General features: G+C 36.0%; 1 protein-coding gene across 9 annotated transcripts in view; it reads right to left on the reverse strand.

Annotated features, from left to right (window-relative positions):
• ZDHHC14 (zDHHC palmitoyltransferase 14) overlaps positions 1–17913 on the reverse strand; it is a 91827-nt gene that overhangs the window by 32185 nt on the left and 41729 nt on the right. For 5 of the 9 annotated variants that reach the window (XM_088161688.1, XM_088161685.1, XM_014893308.2 and 2 more), the window contains one exon: positions 7266–7426. In XM_088161688.1, coding sequence (XP_088017814.1) covers positions 7266–7426 — 161 coding nt within the window. Of the gene's footprint in view, positions 1–7253; positions 7427–17913 lie in introns of all 9 variants that reach the window. The other 4 variants (XM_014893306.2, XM_088161691.1, XM_088161689.1 and 1 more) reach the window with 1 other exon arrangement.

Below are 17913 nucleotides of genomic sequence, written 5' to 3' on the forward strand. Positions count from 1 at the left end.
TCTACAAAACCAGTTTTCAACTACCTCGTTTGATGTAAGTGGTAGAGTTTTGGGTTTTTTTTCTAAGCTTCCTTCCTTTTGTTTTATTTTAGGATATCACCAATAATTTTTCCAGCATCTAAAGGACTGATTAGGATAAATCATTAATGCTCAGTTTTGCCCAACCTGAGCTTTACTCTGAAAGTTCAACATGTAAAAATGGTGCGTTTTTCTAGGTTTATCTGTTCTTGTGTGATCACAATCAAAACAAACAACAGAAGTGAAAAAAACCATGCTACACCCATTTCTGACCATATTTTGGTCAAGATAAGACTTAAACTGTGAACATAAATATAGGTCATTAGCCCTACCTAATTTTTTAATCAAATAAAGCATTTAGCATATGCTGGCATGGCATATTTATATATAAATCAAAGATTTTAATTTGATTCTCAAATTTAGGTGCATAATTATAAAAACTACTACTAAAGCCTGAATTTCATCTAGATGCAGTTTTGTATGCTAGAAATATTGATACGTTGAATTTCCTAATATAACAGTAATAGTTCAGATATTTTCTTTTCAAAATCTTATTACTCCTGGATATGTGCATAATCATTGAATGAAAATTACCTAAACCAGTCAAGGGGAATCGTTTAGAAGAAAAATGCTCTTTTTCCTAGATAAACATCTACTTTATAAAAGGCACATTGACTAAACCCAGTATTTCCCTACCCTTTCAAGAAATTCATAAAGTGCATCACAATAATTTAAATGGGCTCTGGCAGAATCTCAAAGGCAACTTCTGTTTTCTCTGGTGGAGAAACAACACTACTGTCCAGCCCATTTTATTTACAACACCAGTCTTCTAAGAGGATTTCCTCCCAAACATTTGCTGGGAATTTCACAGAGACAGCAAATCCTAGTTCTCCGAGGCAAATTAATCTTGAAATCCAAGGGTGAAAGGTGATGCAAACAAAATCAATGTAAACAGTCTTGCTGACTTTCCAAGGACTAAGAATTTTTCTCAAAATCCTAAATTGCATAATCAAACCTGAATGTTCCAGTCTTTGTGTTTACTAACATCTTTTTCCTGGAAGCAAGCTGCAGAGCAAGGTCAAATGTGCTTGGATTTAATACGATTTATCTAACCTAAATGTGCTAAACATGTCCTGGTTTCACTGTGAATTTTCAGATTGTAATTTGCCTTCAATGCAACTGCTCATAATCGAGGTCTAACACAGTTAAATCTTCAATATATGATGTTTCTTTGAGGAACAGAAAGATTAAACTTTATGGAATCATCTTCCCCAAATAAACTGTATTTGACCACTACGACATTTTACTCATCCAACCTATTACTGATGTAGTAATGCAGGTTTTATCACTAAAAGGCTAAAATTTATCCACTAATAGGATTGCCATCCATCCTCTCTGTTCTGACACATTTTGTAACTTCTCAAGCAGGGTTAATTGCTCATGCACTAGATGGGGCTCTAGCATTTTCATTACCAGAATTACAAAAACCCCATATGTGCAATCCATGTCCTTGCAGGACCAAGAGACCTGAACTGCTCCAAGAAGGATACTCCAAGTATTTAATGGAGATACAGCTTAGCAACCTTCTAATGGGACAGCACACTCCACCTAGATGTCTCAATTTATTATTCTACAAACAAACAAGCAGTGCTCACGAAAGACAGAAGCTGCAAGTTTGTATACCTACCACTAGGATTACCCTGCTCAATAAAGATTGGATTTTTTGATCAATGTCCCTATAAACCTAAGACAAACAGCCTCTAGAAGGCAATCCTGCATTGTCTCTATACAAGCTTCAATACCATATCATGCAACGTTTGTTGACAACTTTAAAAGGACACAATTTCAATCTTCAAACAGCACTATTTGAGAAGTCAGTAAAGTGAAACAATTTTAATGTTTCCTGAGGACTAAATGAAAAGGTAATGAAAAGAATCTTTTTGTATAACCAACAACATCTGAAAAACAATAGAAAAAAATCCCAACCAAAACAAAACAAAGTCTGCCAACAATGTAAATCTCTTAAGAAATGTCTTCCTCTGTGTTTAACTACTTAAATTCAAGCTACCTACAGTAGGCATAAGACAAAAGAGTAATTTGTTTCTTGGAGGGAAGAGAACTTTAATAAAATGCTCTTGTTTCCAGACAGTAATCTCAGGGACAAAGAATACTGGGAACCTGGTTTAGACTGAAACCAGCAGCTGCTAACTGCATTCTTCACATAGTTCTTCATCTGATAGCCATCAAGAGAGATCAACCACATATTATTCCTGACTTTAAGGACTTGCTGCCTTAGATTTTTCTGAAATAATGTATTATTTTCTTAAAAGTAGAGTTGCAAGATCTTCTTGAAGCCTAAAACTTCATGCGAAAGGTATATTTATTCCTAGAAAGAAATGTAATCTTTAGTGATTTGCTGAGGGAAAGAAGCTTTCTAGGACTTATCTGACACACAAAGTAATTTCACTATATTTATTTTAAGAATGTTGTTTAAGGTGTGCAGTATCCGGTACATCTATAAACCTAGGAAGCTGGTATTCTACCTTTGCAAAGAAAGCAAAACGTAATGGTATGTATTTGTTCAGGCCATTGCCAGTTCTATGAAATGCCTGTGCTGTGGCATGGATTTAATTTTGTAAGGCTTTAATGAAATCAAATTGTGCATTTCAAAACAAATGAAAGACAGGCAAGGAACTGTGAAGGAGTCTCAAATGTGGTCTTGAGCATCAGCTGAAATTAGACAGCCAAGACATAAACAATTTGCAGAGATGCTGTTTCTCATACATTGAGTTCAGGGCTTGGAAAAGATAAAAGCAAGCAAGCAGAAGCTGTCCTGTGAACTGGCCTGAGTTGTACAGATTCAGTGAGGAAGATACATATAACTTAAGATGATTAGCCTGAAGAAAAATCCAAAGTATTTTAAGGCTGGAAGGATAAATTACCATGACCACCTTTAATTTATCTGGATCATCTATCCAATGCAAACAAGATCGATATTGCAGAATAATTGTTGAACTTGCATACATCAACTGGACAAATGCTTTCCTACCTACAAAACCCATTCTCCTGGATTGGGTTATCCTTCTAAGCCTTCATATTCAGAAGTTTACAATTTTTTCACTTGAAGTGACTTAACACTGACCTAACTACAAGAGACACATACTGTAACTCAAAGAGGCTACAAAATAAGGCTGCTCTTAATATCTGTGTTTCCACTGGAAAAAATCCTCTCTCAATATAATATTTTGTGTGATTACAGAAGCCATGCTTACATGCACCATGACAATAAAGCAATTACAGCTAGGGTACCCCTGGAGATAATTATTTTTCAATTTTATTGAAAGTTATAATTGAAGTAAAAATACTACATCAGTAAGTTTAATGTTGCATTTAAATAAAGAAAAAATCCTGCTACATTTCTGTGAAATTATAACACTTCTATAGTAAATAAAGTTACCCTCAGTGATTTTTACATTATATAAGCCTCATACATCTAGTTGCTTTTGTTCTATTATGTTATATGAAAACTCCAGCAAACTAGAGTATTTTGACTTTTGCTTCTCCTCTCTCTTAAGCCAAATGCACATATGTATTAAATATTCTTACAGGTCCTGTTTTCTAGACTTCTGTTTAGCTGCCTTCCTCTTGAGTTTCCACATAGTGAACTGAGCCCTCATCACCACTGGGTATGCCAGAATGTCACTTCTTCTGGCTCATGTAACCACCCTTCTCCTAACATGTCCCAAAAAAGATTTCCCCTTTATATCAGAGTGCTAACTCAATCTGTTTGGAAATAATACTCAAGTCTCCTCTTCCTACACCATTCACTGCTTAGACCCCTTTCCATTAGTATTTGATTTCCACCTGTATTCATACATTTTGTGGTTTTTCCCTAATGTTGCTCAAACGATTTAAAATATATATTAAAAAAAAAAAAAATCAAACCCAGTGATTGCAAATTTCTCCATCTCAGCACCAACTTCAGAGTTAAGCATATTCCTCACGAGCCCACAATCAGTCTCTGAAAGGTCCTATTTGAGCACTTAGCATTTGCTACTAGAGTGTCTTTTTGAAAAGACACTTATTGACTTACTGACTTTGTGGCAATTTCATCTAGAGCTTATTTCCAAAATTTATATGGAAATAATCCTATGCAGGACACCATCAACACCTTAATTGGAGTGAAAAATTAAGCACACCTTCTGCTTTCCCACCAAGAGTTACTCTTTCAATGAAGGACATCAGATTGGTTACACTTGATTTTTCTCTTGAAATTATTTGCTTGTTTTGAGACCCAACCATTTGACAGTCCCAGTTCTGATAATTTGATCATGTAGCAGTGTACTCCATGTCTTTCCAGACAGAGAACAGTTTCTAGTGACAGAATTGACAGATTTATATTAAAGTGGAACACCAGATAAAACAAAAAAGATACAGTATAGTAGATTAACACTTTTAAACTATAAGTACTTTCTTTCTTCTGACTTGCTCTATCAGCTATCAAGAAGCAAATAAGCTATCTTCTGCCATCAAAGCAGTATTGAATCCCTCAGATTGTCCTCATTTCTCATTTCCCAATTACACAGCAGGCCTTCAGCTTTTCTTTCTTCCTCTGACCTCTAACAGGACCTGTACTGTTGTCTTCTACTGTTCCTTGCTGATTGTAACTGACTTTATTCTCCTTTTGCCTTTCTCAATATGCTTGTGCCATCTTTTTATACTGACATTTAGAAACTATCTCCACTTCTGACACTAGTATCTTTTTGACTACAATCAAATACAGTCAGAAGGGCCTCTTATTACACTTCCCAACCTTCCTCTGTTAGAGGACAGCTGATGATCTGCATTAAACGTAATATTTTTGAGTAACAGAAGTTCCTTTTGTTTTTTTGACAATTTCCCTTTTTTTCAGTTCTTTTCACTTTTTGTTTTTCTGTGAACACAGAAAATTCTCAAGAGTAACTGCTTTCCATTCCTGCACGCAGTGGGTGGAAATAGAAGCATCATAGCTCTGTTAGTCTGCCATCTTCACCTGAAGAAGGCTGACAGCCTAGGTGGAAACATTTTTCACGCTCAATATGACCACCCTGCTTCCAGAAAGTCACCTGAAAGGACGAAGTACTATCAGCTTCTTTAGAAGGTCTTATTTTGAAAACCATTCTTCCTAATCAGCTCATCCTATTCTATGCTTTCTAATGTAAAAAAATGAAGTTTTATACGTTTCAAGAGAACTTCAAAATAACAATCTTAAATCAAGTCTTGAGACACAACTGTTTCTCAGTGCATCTGTAATTATTTCTGGTAGGCTGCTTCCCAAAGAGACCAGTAGGGCAGTGTAAGACTCAAGTATCTAAGAATGATTTGAATAAAGTTAAAGCCACAGATAGGACAGGTTACATAAATACATTTTAGAAAAGTAACTCTTTGGTAAAGGCATTATTTTTAGATGAGTTATCTGAAGAATTTCCTTGTCTAAAATAAATTACTCTTAACCTTGCACCCCATCTTTAGAAGGCACCTCAAGTTGAAAGGCACAGCAAGTTATAAGGCAATCCAGCCTGAACGATAGCTTTGGAAAATCTAGTCTTCTTTTCAACTGCAGGAGTCATTCAGCTTTTCCTGCTGCACAGGTAACACTCCACTAGGATATATCTTTTAGCGGCACATTACAAAAATATACTGTAACGGTACAAAAATGTTTCTTTCTGTTTCCATTGTTGAATCCAGAATCACAATTCTAGGGCAGAATGATTTCTTATAGCTACCTAGCTTGTTCCTCTATTAGACTTGCCATAAGCCCTCATGTTTGGGAACTCCACATTTGCTGGCACTGTAATTCCTTGCTTCAATACTCCACTGGCCCTTCTTGAAAGAGTACTGCCTTTGCTACTGCTGAAGAAAAGACAATGGTTTTGATCAGCTCAGCAGCCTCAACCTGTGAACAAGTATGCAACACCATTTAAAAATAATTATAATTTGTAAACACAAGTTCTGAAACTGTTGCACGCTGGAACATTTTGAGTGTCCCCTGTAGTATTCAATTTGTATTTTTAGTTTTGTATTTTGCCAAAACTCTGACAGATGACAACATAAAATAATTGTCTTGAGACGCCTATTTGAAATAGTTTATTTCCTGACATAGATCAATGTTTCTGTGAACATAAGAATAATATATAATAATATATAAAATAAGAAATTTCTTGAACAGGAACTTGTGCCTGCTTTTTGGACTAAAGGTGGTACCTTATTCTAGGTAAAGAATTCCTTGAAGAAGATCAATAAAAGTAAACCATACCACTGGTAAGGAAAAGGTGCTAAATGAATGCGCCATTATTTTTTCCATATTTCTATGCATCTCTGAAATTCAGATGAATAGCAAACATTTTAATACTTCTATCATAAAAAGCCTAAGACTGCACTATAGTATCAAACATCAAGGACGCTGCAAGTATTTCTCCTGAGCTTGCATAGACCTGTTACTTGTCTTTACAACTACATGAGTGAGCATTTCTCTGAAATTGCTTCAGAAAAATGGGATTTCCACTGACTATCATATCAAAGCAGATAAAATAGTGTTTAGGAAGGTTGAGTAGCTTACGAAGCACACAAACACGCTATTTATGAAGCAGTTCTGCAAACTCATCCTGTGTTTTCTTATCCAGGTGGAACATTTTAGCTATTTAGCATATTTGTACCTGTAGAAGACCCACTTACAGAATTTAGTTAAGAGTGCTCTTGCTAAGTGAGAATGGTTAAAATCTAGCTCTCTACTTTAATTATGCTGGCTTTACTAAAAAAAGTAACATTTTTACTGTACATTAACACAGAGACTTATCTGACTCTTTTGCAATATAAATAACATAATTAAATTCAGTTAAACTCTGAGGATGCACTGTTTTAAAAAGGCACAATTGTATCTTTTGCAATATCAGCTTTCTTGCCAAAAGCACTTCAAAAAGTATTCTCTTATGTACCACAGACAGATTTCTACTAGACTTGAGGAGAAGTATTTACAGTAATAACTATCACGCTAAAAGGCCAGGATTTTGTTTACTTTCTTGGTGAAGAACTGATCAATCATCTTTCCACAGGAATCACTGCAACATCATCAGACATTACAGTTCCAGAACAATCACTGTGGCCAGGCAGGAGTAACTCCTCCCATGAGCAGAGCAGCGCACACTGCCTTCACACAGCACATGCACCCTGGGGAGCAAAGCGAAGAGACAACAGACCTTCAGTGTTACCTATTTGTCTCTCTAGATCTGCTGCCTCATCTGGTGTTGCGCGGGGGAGGACACCAGGATCACTGAAACTAGTACGCAGCAGGGTCCCCATCACGAAAAAGAAAAGAATCCCACCAATTGCAGGTATAGCAGGCGTAATCTTCTCTGACAAATACGGGCAACTGGAAAAAGAAAAAGATTCAATAATCAACAACACATAAGGCAACTTGTTTCTCAAAAAATATTTACCTCTATAAATGCATATGAAGAATCCGCTTTCTTCTCTTGATACATTACTTGCCTTGGAATGTTTATTGAAGCTGAAAATTTCTGTTTATGTGTTCATGACACTTCCGGAATTTTTCAGAGTATGTTCAATATAATAAAGGCACAAGTAGCATAATAATGACCTCATTAATATGCAATACTCATTTATGTAAGTAGATAAAATATTTTTCTCACAGGATAGTAAGCTTATATATTTCTTCACCTGCTGCCCAATTATGCGAAAGTAAATTGAGCAGAGAGAGGAAAGGGGAAATAACCTAAAGAAGCCCATAACATGAAGAAATAAGCCACACTGAAATACGTAATTGAGTCTATAAAACAGATTTATCTTCCACCAGAAAGATGGTGCTCAAGAACATGCAACACATCCCTTTAACAGTCTTGGCATATATCAATATTGTAACACCTCTACTGATTTTCTTTCTTAAACCATTTCCTGTAACTTAGTAAACTTGTTTACTCATTTACAAGGTAAGAAGAATGCAAATGACATTTCAACACACCTGGGAGCAAACAATCTAGGGGAATGTCTATGGCAACATCAACAGCCCTTCACCAAGGCAAAAATGGCTCTATGTTTACCGGATTTCCAATATACACGCAAGGTTTAAGACGACATTACAGTTTTAGCAAAATTTCCTCTGTGCTTCACATATGATTAAATCAAAATGGACAGAAACACTGGAATCCAACCAATACACAAATATAAGTATCTCTTTACAGCTCTGCAAAAAGTAGGGATATGAACACTTAGATATTACAGAAGCACTGCAGCACTATCTTAGAAAACACACAGGCTGAAGATTCTCTTCATAACTCTTAAGTAGGTATGGGTAAAATACCAAGATGGCTTCATGTACTTCTGCTATCTGTGTAAGAAGTCATAAAATAAACCTAAAAACAGAAGTGAAAAATCAACAAGTTCTAGGTCTTAGGGCTTCATTTAAAGTTTCCAGGTATCAATCAAGTTTAATTAACATTGTCTTCCCTATTTCTGCTGACTGCCTTAAATGATGATTCAGACGTGCAAGCTTTTGCACTGCAAGTCAGTTAACCTCAGCAGAATGTTAACTCTGAGCTAGCAATGACAATGTCAGCTCCACTGTCCATCACTTCTGCCGACAGCATGGCAAGAGAATGGAAACACTTTTCATACCAGCTGCCATGTACAAAGCATTTATCTCCCTGCATAATCCTGTTAAAAATACTTGGCTGTTTCACTAGACTTAGAGGGCTTCATGGATGCAGTGAGTCCATATGCACTACACGGTGCATAGCATAACAAGTGGAAATAATCTCTCCCTACATGAATGCAATACTACAGGTGCAAAAAGTTAGGAAATATTAAAAAGACAACTGGGTATTAAAAAAAGGCAAGGACCAAGAGATACTGTGGTTTCACATAACAAATAGACTGTTGAAATACTAGGACACATCCTTCAAATGTTTGCTTTTAGGAAAATCTTCAAAGACCCAGATTTATGAAATCAGTGCTCGCTAAAGGAAGCAGCAGCAAGATGTAAGCCTTAGTTGCTATAAGCCTTGCTCCTCTCATGTCAGGAGAAGCCAGTCAGAACGAACAGCCAAAGAGAAGCTTTCATACCACATGAATGTCCTACTGCTCAATTTATTTCTTGCCACAAAGGATTACTGAAATCAAAACTGCTGTAATATGCTCAGAGAAGAGTACAAATAGGCTGCGAGAACGTATTTTAAAAAAGATTAGAGGGAACGTGTGCATTAATGAACACTAAATATAGCACAGTTCTCTCACTCTTCTATTGCATTATTCATTACACAAACCCAAGAAATTGCAACTGTGCTGAAGTCTGTTGACCAAATAAGAGCTGTATGTGTGTGAAAGGTAACATGAGATAATCTCAGGGCAGCAGAGTAGGCCCAGTACAATTTCGACACTTGCCAATACACAACCAGGAATGGCATCACATACACAAATTCTCACTGATACTCACAGGATGGGAACTAAGGGCCATCATGACTCTAACATGTTTCCTTTTAACAATAATTTCATACGAAATTGGTAGAAAGAACAAACTGATGTGCTGAAATATAGCAGAAGTAAGAAAGAAATCCCAACATTGCTGAAAAGTGATGTTTTCAGTATAGTAAAAAAGCATGAAAAAAAAATCTGTCTCGGCCTTGCTGAACCAAGTCCACCTGCAGTGAAAAAAATCCCCACTCTCAAAGTCCAGTACAATCTTCACAACAAGCAAGCGTGAGGTTATCTGCTTTGCCTAAAGTTGCTTTCAAGGTTTAACAACATGTATTTTACCAACATTGACTTGGAATTAATTCAGCAATAATGTAGAAAAGACAGAAGATGGCATCTTTGGGAATAATAACCAGGTAATATTCCACCAATTAAAAAATTATTTCAAGCTGAGAAACCAGTCCTTGCAGCTCCTTATGGAGATTCAGACATTAAGTCTGGGCAGAAACATTTAATACAGTCTGATTTATGTACAGACCATATAATATTACATGGGCTCACAGAGAGCTCAATGACATCTCTCCTTTAAAAACATCCAATTAATTTTTGAAGTACCTGTGAGCTAAATTAAAAAAAAAATCGAACCAAACAAAACCCAGCAGATACCATTAAACCTCTTTTTCCTCACATTTGTTTAAAAAAAGGGGAAAAATCTTACTTCTCCTGAGTTATTAAAAAATCTATTAAATGTGACTTTAAATTTAAAAAATGGCTCTTAGCTCAAAATTGTGAATAAATCTGTAGAAATACACTTGCATATTTATATATTTTATATTTGCATTCTTATACAACAAATGTCTTTGTACTTCTACATTAAGTCAATATTATTTTAAACACTTCTAGTGTTACTACTTTTAGAATTGTCAAATACTGAACACAGAAAAAGATTATCCCTCATGTTTGCTCAGACTCCTTAATTCATTTAATTGAGGATGCATCCCTTCAGGCAGCAGCTTTCCTCAAATATTACAAGAAGTATCTTTTTTGGAGGGTATTTTCAGAGAATTTTTAAAGCAAACATTAGTGGGTATTTCCTGACAGCAAATTTCAGAATTTTCCCTGCAGAGGAACTCCCTGTGCAGAGACCTGCCCACTGCCAGTAACACTTTGATAAATATCTCCAGGGTAAGTATCTGTCCTACTGCAGAGCACACAGTGAAATTTTGCAATTGGCACTTGGTAACCACTAGATGTGAACTGACGTCCTCAGTTTACATCTTAGGGTAAAACAGTTGGTTTTAATCAGCATCTGTAAGGACAGCAAGTACTGACTAAGTCTATCCCAGAAAACACATTTTTAGAAAACATTACGAGATCACAGGCCCCATTAGAAATTGTTACTGTGAAAATAGTTTTTTCAGACAAAAACTGCAACATAACATTAAATTTTGAATTAATTGACAACTTTGATGCTTTTAGCCCTGTTTTTTGCTTGGCTTGTCAGCTGCTTTTTTGAAGCATCATGTGAAAGTTTGCATGAGTGTAGGAGGGAAATAAAATCTGGTGGAAGACTAGTCTGTCACAGTTCGATAAAAATAAAAACACCCTGGCACAGAAAAGATAATTATCAAGCATCACCCCTGTGAACAAAGGATGCAGGAGAAGTACAAAAGAAATTCTTACCACCCAGCAGCCCTCTTAACTGTGCAACCATGCTCCCCGTGGCTCTCGAGATCAGCAGAAAAATATAGATAGAAAGTGTGCTGAGGAGCACGCAGTCAGAATCCTACAACTTTCAAGCACTGCCATTAGAAAACGGGAGAAAAGAAAAGAAGTCTCCTAAAGGCCTTTCCTGGAAAGATAAAGGCTTTCCTGAAAGGTTCACTGACAGTTATTCACTGATGGGGAGACTCAGTAAATGACAAATCTATCCAGTACAGGTATCTGGAGAGAGGCTGTGCTTATTATAAAAAAAAAAAAAAAAAAAAAAAAAAAAAAAAGGTTTTATACATTGAAGATTTAAATTAATATTCACTCAGTTGACAGGCAGAAAACAATAACAATACAAATTTAATGCAAAGATGAAATAGCCATCACACTTAATTACACGAATTAAAAAAAACCCCTACCAGCTACCTAACCAGACTGTTAAGAGGATACTCTGTCAAGCTGTTCATCAATACAAAACTCTTTATATCAGCAGATATAAAATATATGTACTCCAGGAAAAATACAGTATTAATATAGTTGGGTGAAGTAACATAAAGAAATAAAATTATTGTTCCTTTTCCTACATCATCAACTTCATTTCTGTTTCTGCACGTACTGCCTGTTTAATATACCAGTGGCTATTGGCATGCAGGTGACGTCCAGCAGAAAAGAGAAGGCTGGCACTCTGCACCCTGGGCTCAGTTCTACATGCTACAAGTTAACATCTCAATGAGACTGGGCTGCATTCTTTAAATTAGCTGCCCAAGGGGTTTGTTGTTTCTCCTTCCACTCTCATTTATGGCTCCTCTCAGCTCACCGTTCCTTTAAACTCCACTGCATCGTTGCTCCAAGCCACTGTCCCAAACTTCTGCCCTTATGCCAACACAAATCTCCATCAGGTTCTTTTGTGAGTGAAGTTAGTGTACTAAAACGTATGAAAGTGACACCATTTTGTTGACTTCTCTTTCTGTCTCTCTAACAAGCCAAACATGCACTTGAAAAGGATATTGGCACAAAGCAAGGGAGAAAGAAGCACACATGAAATTACGGGAAAATGTAAATTTGGACAGTGGGAGGAGACCTCAATTTCAGCAGCTGTCAGTAAGGTTTTCATTCAAACCACAGCCTCTTGTGAAACCATGTTCTAACCTTGACCTCTTCCAATTTAGAGATGGTAACAGAATACCCATATATAGACAGATTAAAGGCAAAGCAAGACTCTGGGCTAGAAGAACAAAAATAGCTTATAACTTATTTTTCTAATGATAAGTTGCCAGTGCAAAGAAAGCAGACAAGGACATGCATGAAGAGCAACACAGGCAGAGGAAGACACAAAGATGAGCAAAACGTGAGGGCACAGCAAAAACCTTGGAGGCTGCTACCTGATAAAGAATTTACAGACATAAACAAGACAAAGATAATGATCAGAGTGAAATAATTTCACTGTTGTGGGGTTTGGAGGGTTCCTTCTTTTTACTTTTTTAATGCTGCTGGCGCATAAAAAATGTGGTATAATTTGAGTATAGATTAGTCCAAGTAATGTTACATGAAATTCCTAACAAGATTAGCTAAGGAAGTTTTGCATTACTTTCCTACATCAGCTTCATTCTTTTATGCAACTTTTAAAATCCCTATTGAATTAAGGGATATTAAGGTACACAGAGACTAATTTCAATAGGATTTGAAATTTACTTTTTAAAAATTAACTTATTTCATTGCCATTTTTTGTATCAAACACTCTTTCTAAATCATACACGCCCTCATTTTACAATGCTAAAACAGTTTCAAAAACTTGATAAAATATAAGACAAAAATCACTCTTCTGACAATTTGTTTAATTTCAAATTCAGGAAATCTAGAATATTGCAAGTATGTGAAGACTACGGAAAACAGAACAGTTGTCAAACAAAAGGCAGAATGACAACAGGAACAGAAGCAATAGCCAGAATACTACCTCTTCATTATCTTAATTATCTAAAATATGCCCTAATCAGAAAGGCATATTTATTGAATGGATTCAGATGAGAGGCATTTAAATATACCATTTAACCTTAAAGCTTAAAAGCTTTACCAGTTTATTCTCTATTTTTCAGTATTAGATACATATTATTTTTTCTATACTTGATATATTTTCTGGGCCTAACTCCATTTAAAATTAATTCTGATTGAAAATCATCTTTAAGTGGAAACACATATAAACTAATAGCAATTCTAGTGTGCAACTAAGTATCCTAGCCTCTACCAGCACATAGAAACGATTACTTAAAACAAAGAAGATTAATATGATGAAATCACACAGATTACTGAACCAGCATGATCCTTAAACCTAATAAGGTAAATGCTTTATAGGTTCTCTCCAACCTATTACAAAATAAAATTAGCTTAACGTTACTCTAAACAACAAAAGCTCAACAACTGATCTTCAAAGTTTCATGTAGAAACTGGATGCAGTTTGGTCTTTAAAGCTGTTCAAACCCATGAGCAATTACTATGAATGAGAGACTGCAGGCACCTCTCTCTGGCTCAAAACCTGCAAGCATTCAATGGATCTCCTTGCAGCACTGACTCCATTAAATTGTAATGCATTACCACTGAAATAAGATTTACACTGGTTGGACTTGGATGTAGCAGTTTAGATGAAGCACTGTTGATTATGACGCAGAAGATAACCACAAACTCTCTCCTACAACTAAAGATCTTAAGGGTTTAATGCAGCAGATATACAACAATCAACGTAACAGCCTTGCGTGACCTCCCAATTTTTATTGCTACATGAATTAACTCTAATGATCTGCTGTCAAACTTCAAAGCTGGAATAAATAAAATGCATAATGCAAAATGAACCTGTCTGTGAAACAGATGTGGTTACTGAAGCTCCTGCCAGGACAATTTTATTTTACTGTATTCTAGAGATAAGGAACATTTTTGTTTTGCAAATCACTATTTTAAAAATTTTGATTCCATCAACTGTTGACCATAAATTTCCAAGCAAGGTAGTAAGAAAACGGGGAGTATCTACCAAACTGGTAGATACACAGAGTGCCTGACTCCTATGAAACGTCAATGCAAGTAAAACATGTCCTTAAAAGACAAACTTAGAAAAGGCATAGCTTGCAAACATGCTGCAAATCCAAGTCTTGCTTTATTGCTACTTCCGTTCTCTGACTAATTACTTGAAAAACTAAAAATATATTTGTACTTAAATTTATTTGCATACAGTGCAATGTTTGGTTTTCATAGTGTAAAACTACCCATCAATTAATCCCACTAAATACATAAACTTGTAATTTCTTTTTGAACAGCCCATATAGAAAACTTTCTTTCCTGTTGTGTTTCATATTGCTTCCTTATTCTTTCTTATTATTTCCTGTTATGTGATTTTATAACTAAACCATCAGGTTAATCCCAAGTACTAATGAACTGAAATGAAAACTGGGACAAAACAAGCGGAAATGCCTTATGCCACAACTAAGTCCCTAAAGGAGTGTGAGCTCCAAGATGATTTTTCACAAGATTCTCTGGAAACTGAAGCACACATAAATAAGCTGCTGCCAGTTATTGGACTCTGAGCTTTCAGTGAGCCGTAGTTTGTTCTCACCCTCTCTAATCTATAAGGTCTAAAGGCTAGATGTAAAGCCTTGCTCTTGCTAGAGGGCAAAGGCCTGTCAATGCAATCCCTACCTCTGGCCACACTCCACTGCCACTTACCCTGTATAGCACAAATGAGCTGGCTAACACGGAGTTAAAACAGAAGAATTGTTCTTTATCTGTTCCCTTTTCTGAAAAAAATCCCCCAAACCAAAACCACCAAACTCAAAAAACTCTGAAAAACATTCATTTTCTCTTTGATCAATTTCCTAAACAATTCAATTCACTCATAATCACCCATACTCATAATCTTATCAATAGTGGATCCAGTGTGTTATTGTCATGATTTAACCTGGCAGGTATCTAACCTGGTTTGGATGGATTCTTATTTTTTTTTACTCTTCTTTCCTCTTCTCCATATTAGTTCTCCATATCACAAGTCTTTTGTACAGAATACACAAATGAACTGTCATATAAAATACAGGAAAAAATATTTATATCTTAACTTCTCAGTGAAAGCCACTACAATAAAAGCCTTTGAATATTCATTGAAATTCAGATATAGTACTTCCTAGGGCTCCTTTACTTATAAAAATGGAGAACTGATAATCCTACCCACCCTACACATCGAAGTATATATCACATTGTTATAAATAAAGCAACTGGAAACATAAAGCAAGGAGGAGGATAAAACCAAGAGAGCGCAACCTCCGCTTCCCCAAAAGAAGCAGAGCTGAGAAGTTCAGCAACTTGATCATAAAAAGACTCAAGAGGCTTGTTTGTAGTAACTTCACAGTCACAGGTCTCCACAAGTGCTGGAGTTTTACCTGAAATGGCATCCTTTGCTTTCTCTCCTGCTGCCTCCTCACAGTCTCATGTGAATTCTCTTATCCCACACTAAGCATTCATTGGAGAGGCAGACTGGCATACTGCAGGCTACCTCAGATTAAAAAAAAAAAACCCCAACAACTAATTTGCACTCATGATTCCAAAGCAGTGCCAGATCTCCATATCTAAAAATGGCTCAGTTTAAATATATCAGCTTGCAAAGACCAGCTTGAAGCAAATCATTTATTTCACAGAATAAATAAAGCACACAGCGGTTCATCTACACAGAGAGCATCACCACTACAAATATTTGGATTAGCAAAGTAATTGAAAGAGCTAGGAATAGCCTCTTACTATTTTGTTTTAGAACTGAGATTTGGGTGCCAGTCATAGAAGTCCAGGCATGAAAAGTTTAAGAAATACCCTACAATAAAAGATTGCTTCTGAATCATCAGAGTTTAGCAATGTCATAGCATTTAATTACCTTCAGGAATGTGTGCAGAAAAGACTGCACTGTTTGAGTAATGGAACACTTTTGTCTGTTTTCTTTTTTTGGAAGACATTTAAATGCTCTTTATAGACTGCTATGTTAAATACTTATCAAACCTAGATAAGCATGTTCAAATTGAAATCAGTGGCTTTATCAGATTATACTTTACTCTGTACTTCCACAAACATATCAGCAACGGATATTTTCCTCTTGGGAAAGGCCACTGACTGAAATTATTAATTTCATATTCTCTTCCTGAACACTTCTATAATTCACCAAAAGTTATTTCTACCATACATCAAATTCTGTGATTTAAATCACCTGTCTAAATAAGAAAAAATATATTCCAGCATATTTTCTCTTACGCCAGCTACATCAAGACTTAAATATCACAGAAAAATACTATGAAAGTCATCATAGAAATGTTACTTCAAAAACTAGAAATTAAGGATGAAAATCATCCCTGTTAATGGTTTAACGTTGAGGGTGTCACAGAAGATTCTGTAGCAAGTGCAAGAACAAAAAAATTCCCATATTTAAAGTAATTATGTTATTCACACAAACGCTAGTCCCTTAAGAACTACAGTTACTTTACAGTTATATGCTGTACAGTTACCAAATATTTTGACTGCTAACACATAAACGAGATCTGAACGTCAAACGAACAAAGAAATGTCCGGTTTTTAGTTTCTTTAAAATATTTTACAGTATTCACACTCAGTTTTAATTTTTTGTCATATGCAAGTTTCCTTTTCTACTTTTTGATTGATATTTTCAAGTCTTTTCCCAACCAATACAGGAATTTGTCCAGTAATTATCACAACCCCTAATTTTAATGTATACCGAAACACGATTTTGGGTAGGAGAGATTAACAAACACAGGGTGCTACTGCTATTCTTTGAAAGTGTCATTTATTTCTTCAATTTAACATGTCTATTTTTGTCAGACTGCAACAACTCCTAAAAACTGTCACAAGAAGATGAAGCAAAGGTCTTTGTTATACCCACTGCGACTATAAATCTCAAATTCTTTTCTTCTTCCAACATTTCAATTATGCAACTTGTACCTGTATATGACACGATCCCACTGAAAGAATATTATTTTTTGCCAGTATTTATACAGACATCAGTAGACAGCTTTGCAAGTGAACTCTCTCCCTAAGGCAAACCAGCCATGAAAATCAGAGAAAAGCTCAGTTACTTCATTGTTCCCAGAATATACTCTCTGGAATTGCAACACAAGATTTATTCTCCATCTTTCCACTGTCAAACATGTTCTGCTGTCCATCTTCCAGTTTCAGATGCTGGCATAAAAACAATCCCACAGACACTCTCAATCATGCAAATACCACACCAACTCTTGGTCTTCACTTAGGCACTTTTACATAAACAGGAAACCAGCAGGGCATGAAGTTAAATAGAAACTGAAATCTTTAGGATACCTAAAACAATTGCACAGCAGCTGAAATATAACAAAGATTGCAATCGGCTGTACAAAATGACATTACAGCCTATATCTCTGTAGTGCACCATCTCTAAATGTACATCAGCAATGTGCAATCTATTTCACTGAGTCCTTCAAGCACTGATATCATGAGCTCCACCTTTTGCCCTGGTGTTTTCTGTCTTTAGTTTTGCTGCTTTGGCCAGCCCCTCAGACTCTCCTGGCTGAGAAGCTGCCCAGGCCTTTTTGCCCCATCTAAATGCACATATTCCTCATGCTACAGCACCAGAGGGGAGCTGCAGATTTTACAACATCCCACAATTGTCACAACTTATCTGAGGATATCTGCAACTCAATTTAAAGAGAAACT

This window comes from Sturnus vulgaris, chromosome 3 (assembly GCF_052056855.1).
Source record: "Sturnus vulgaris isolate bStuVul1 chromosome 3, bStuVul1.hap1, whole genome shotgun sequence".
NCBI classification, from domain to species: domain Eukaryota; kingdom Metazoa; phylum Chordata; class Aves; order Passeriformes; family Sturnidae; genus Sturnus; species Sturnus vulgaris.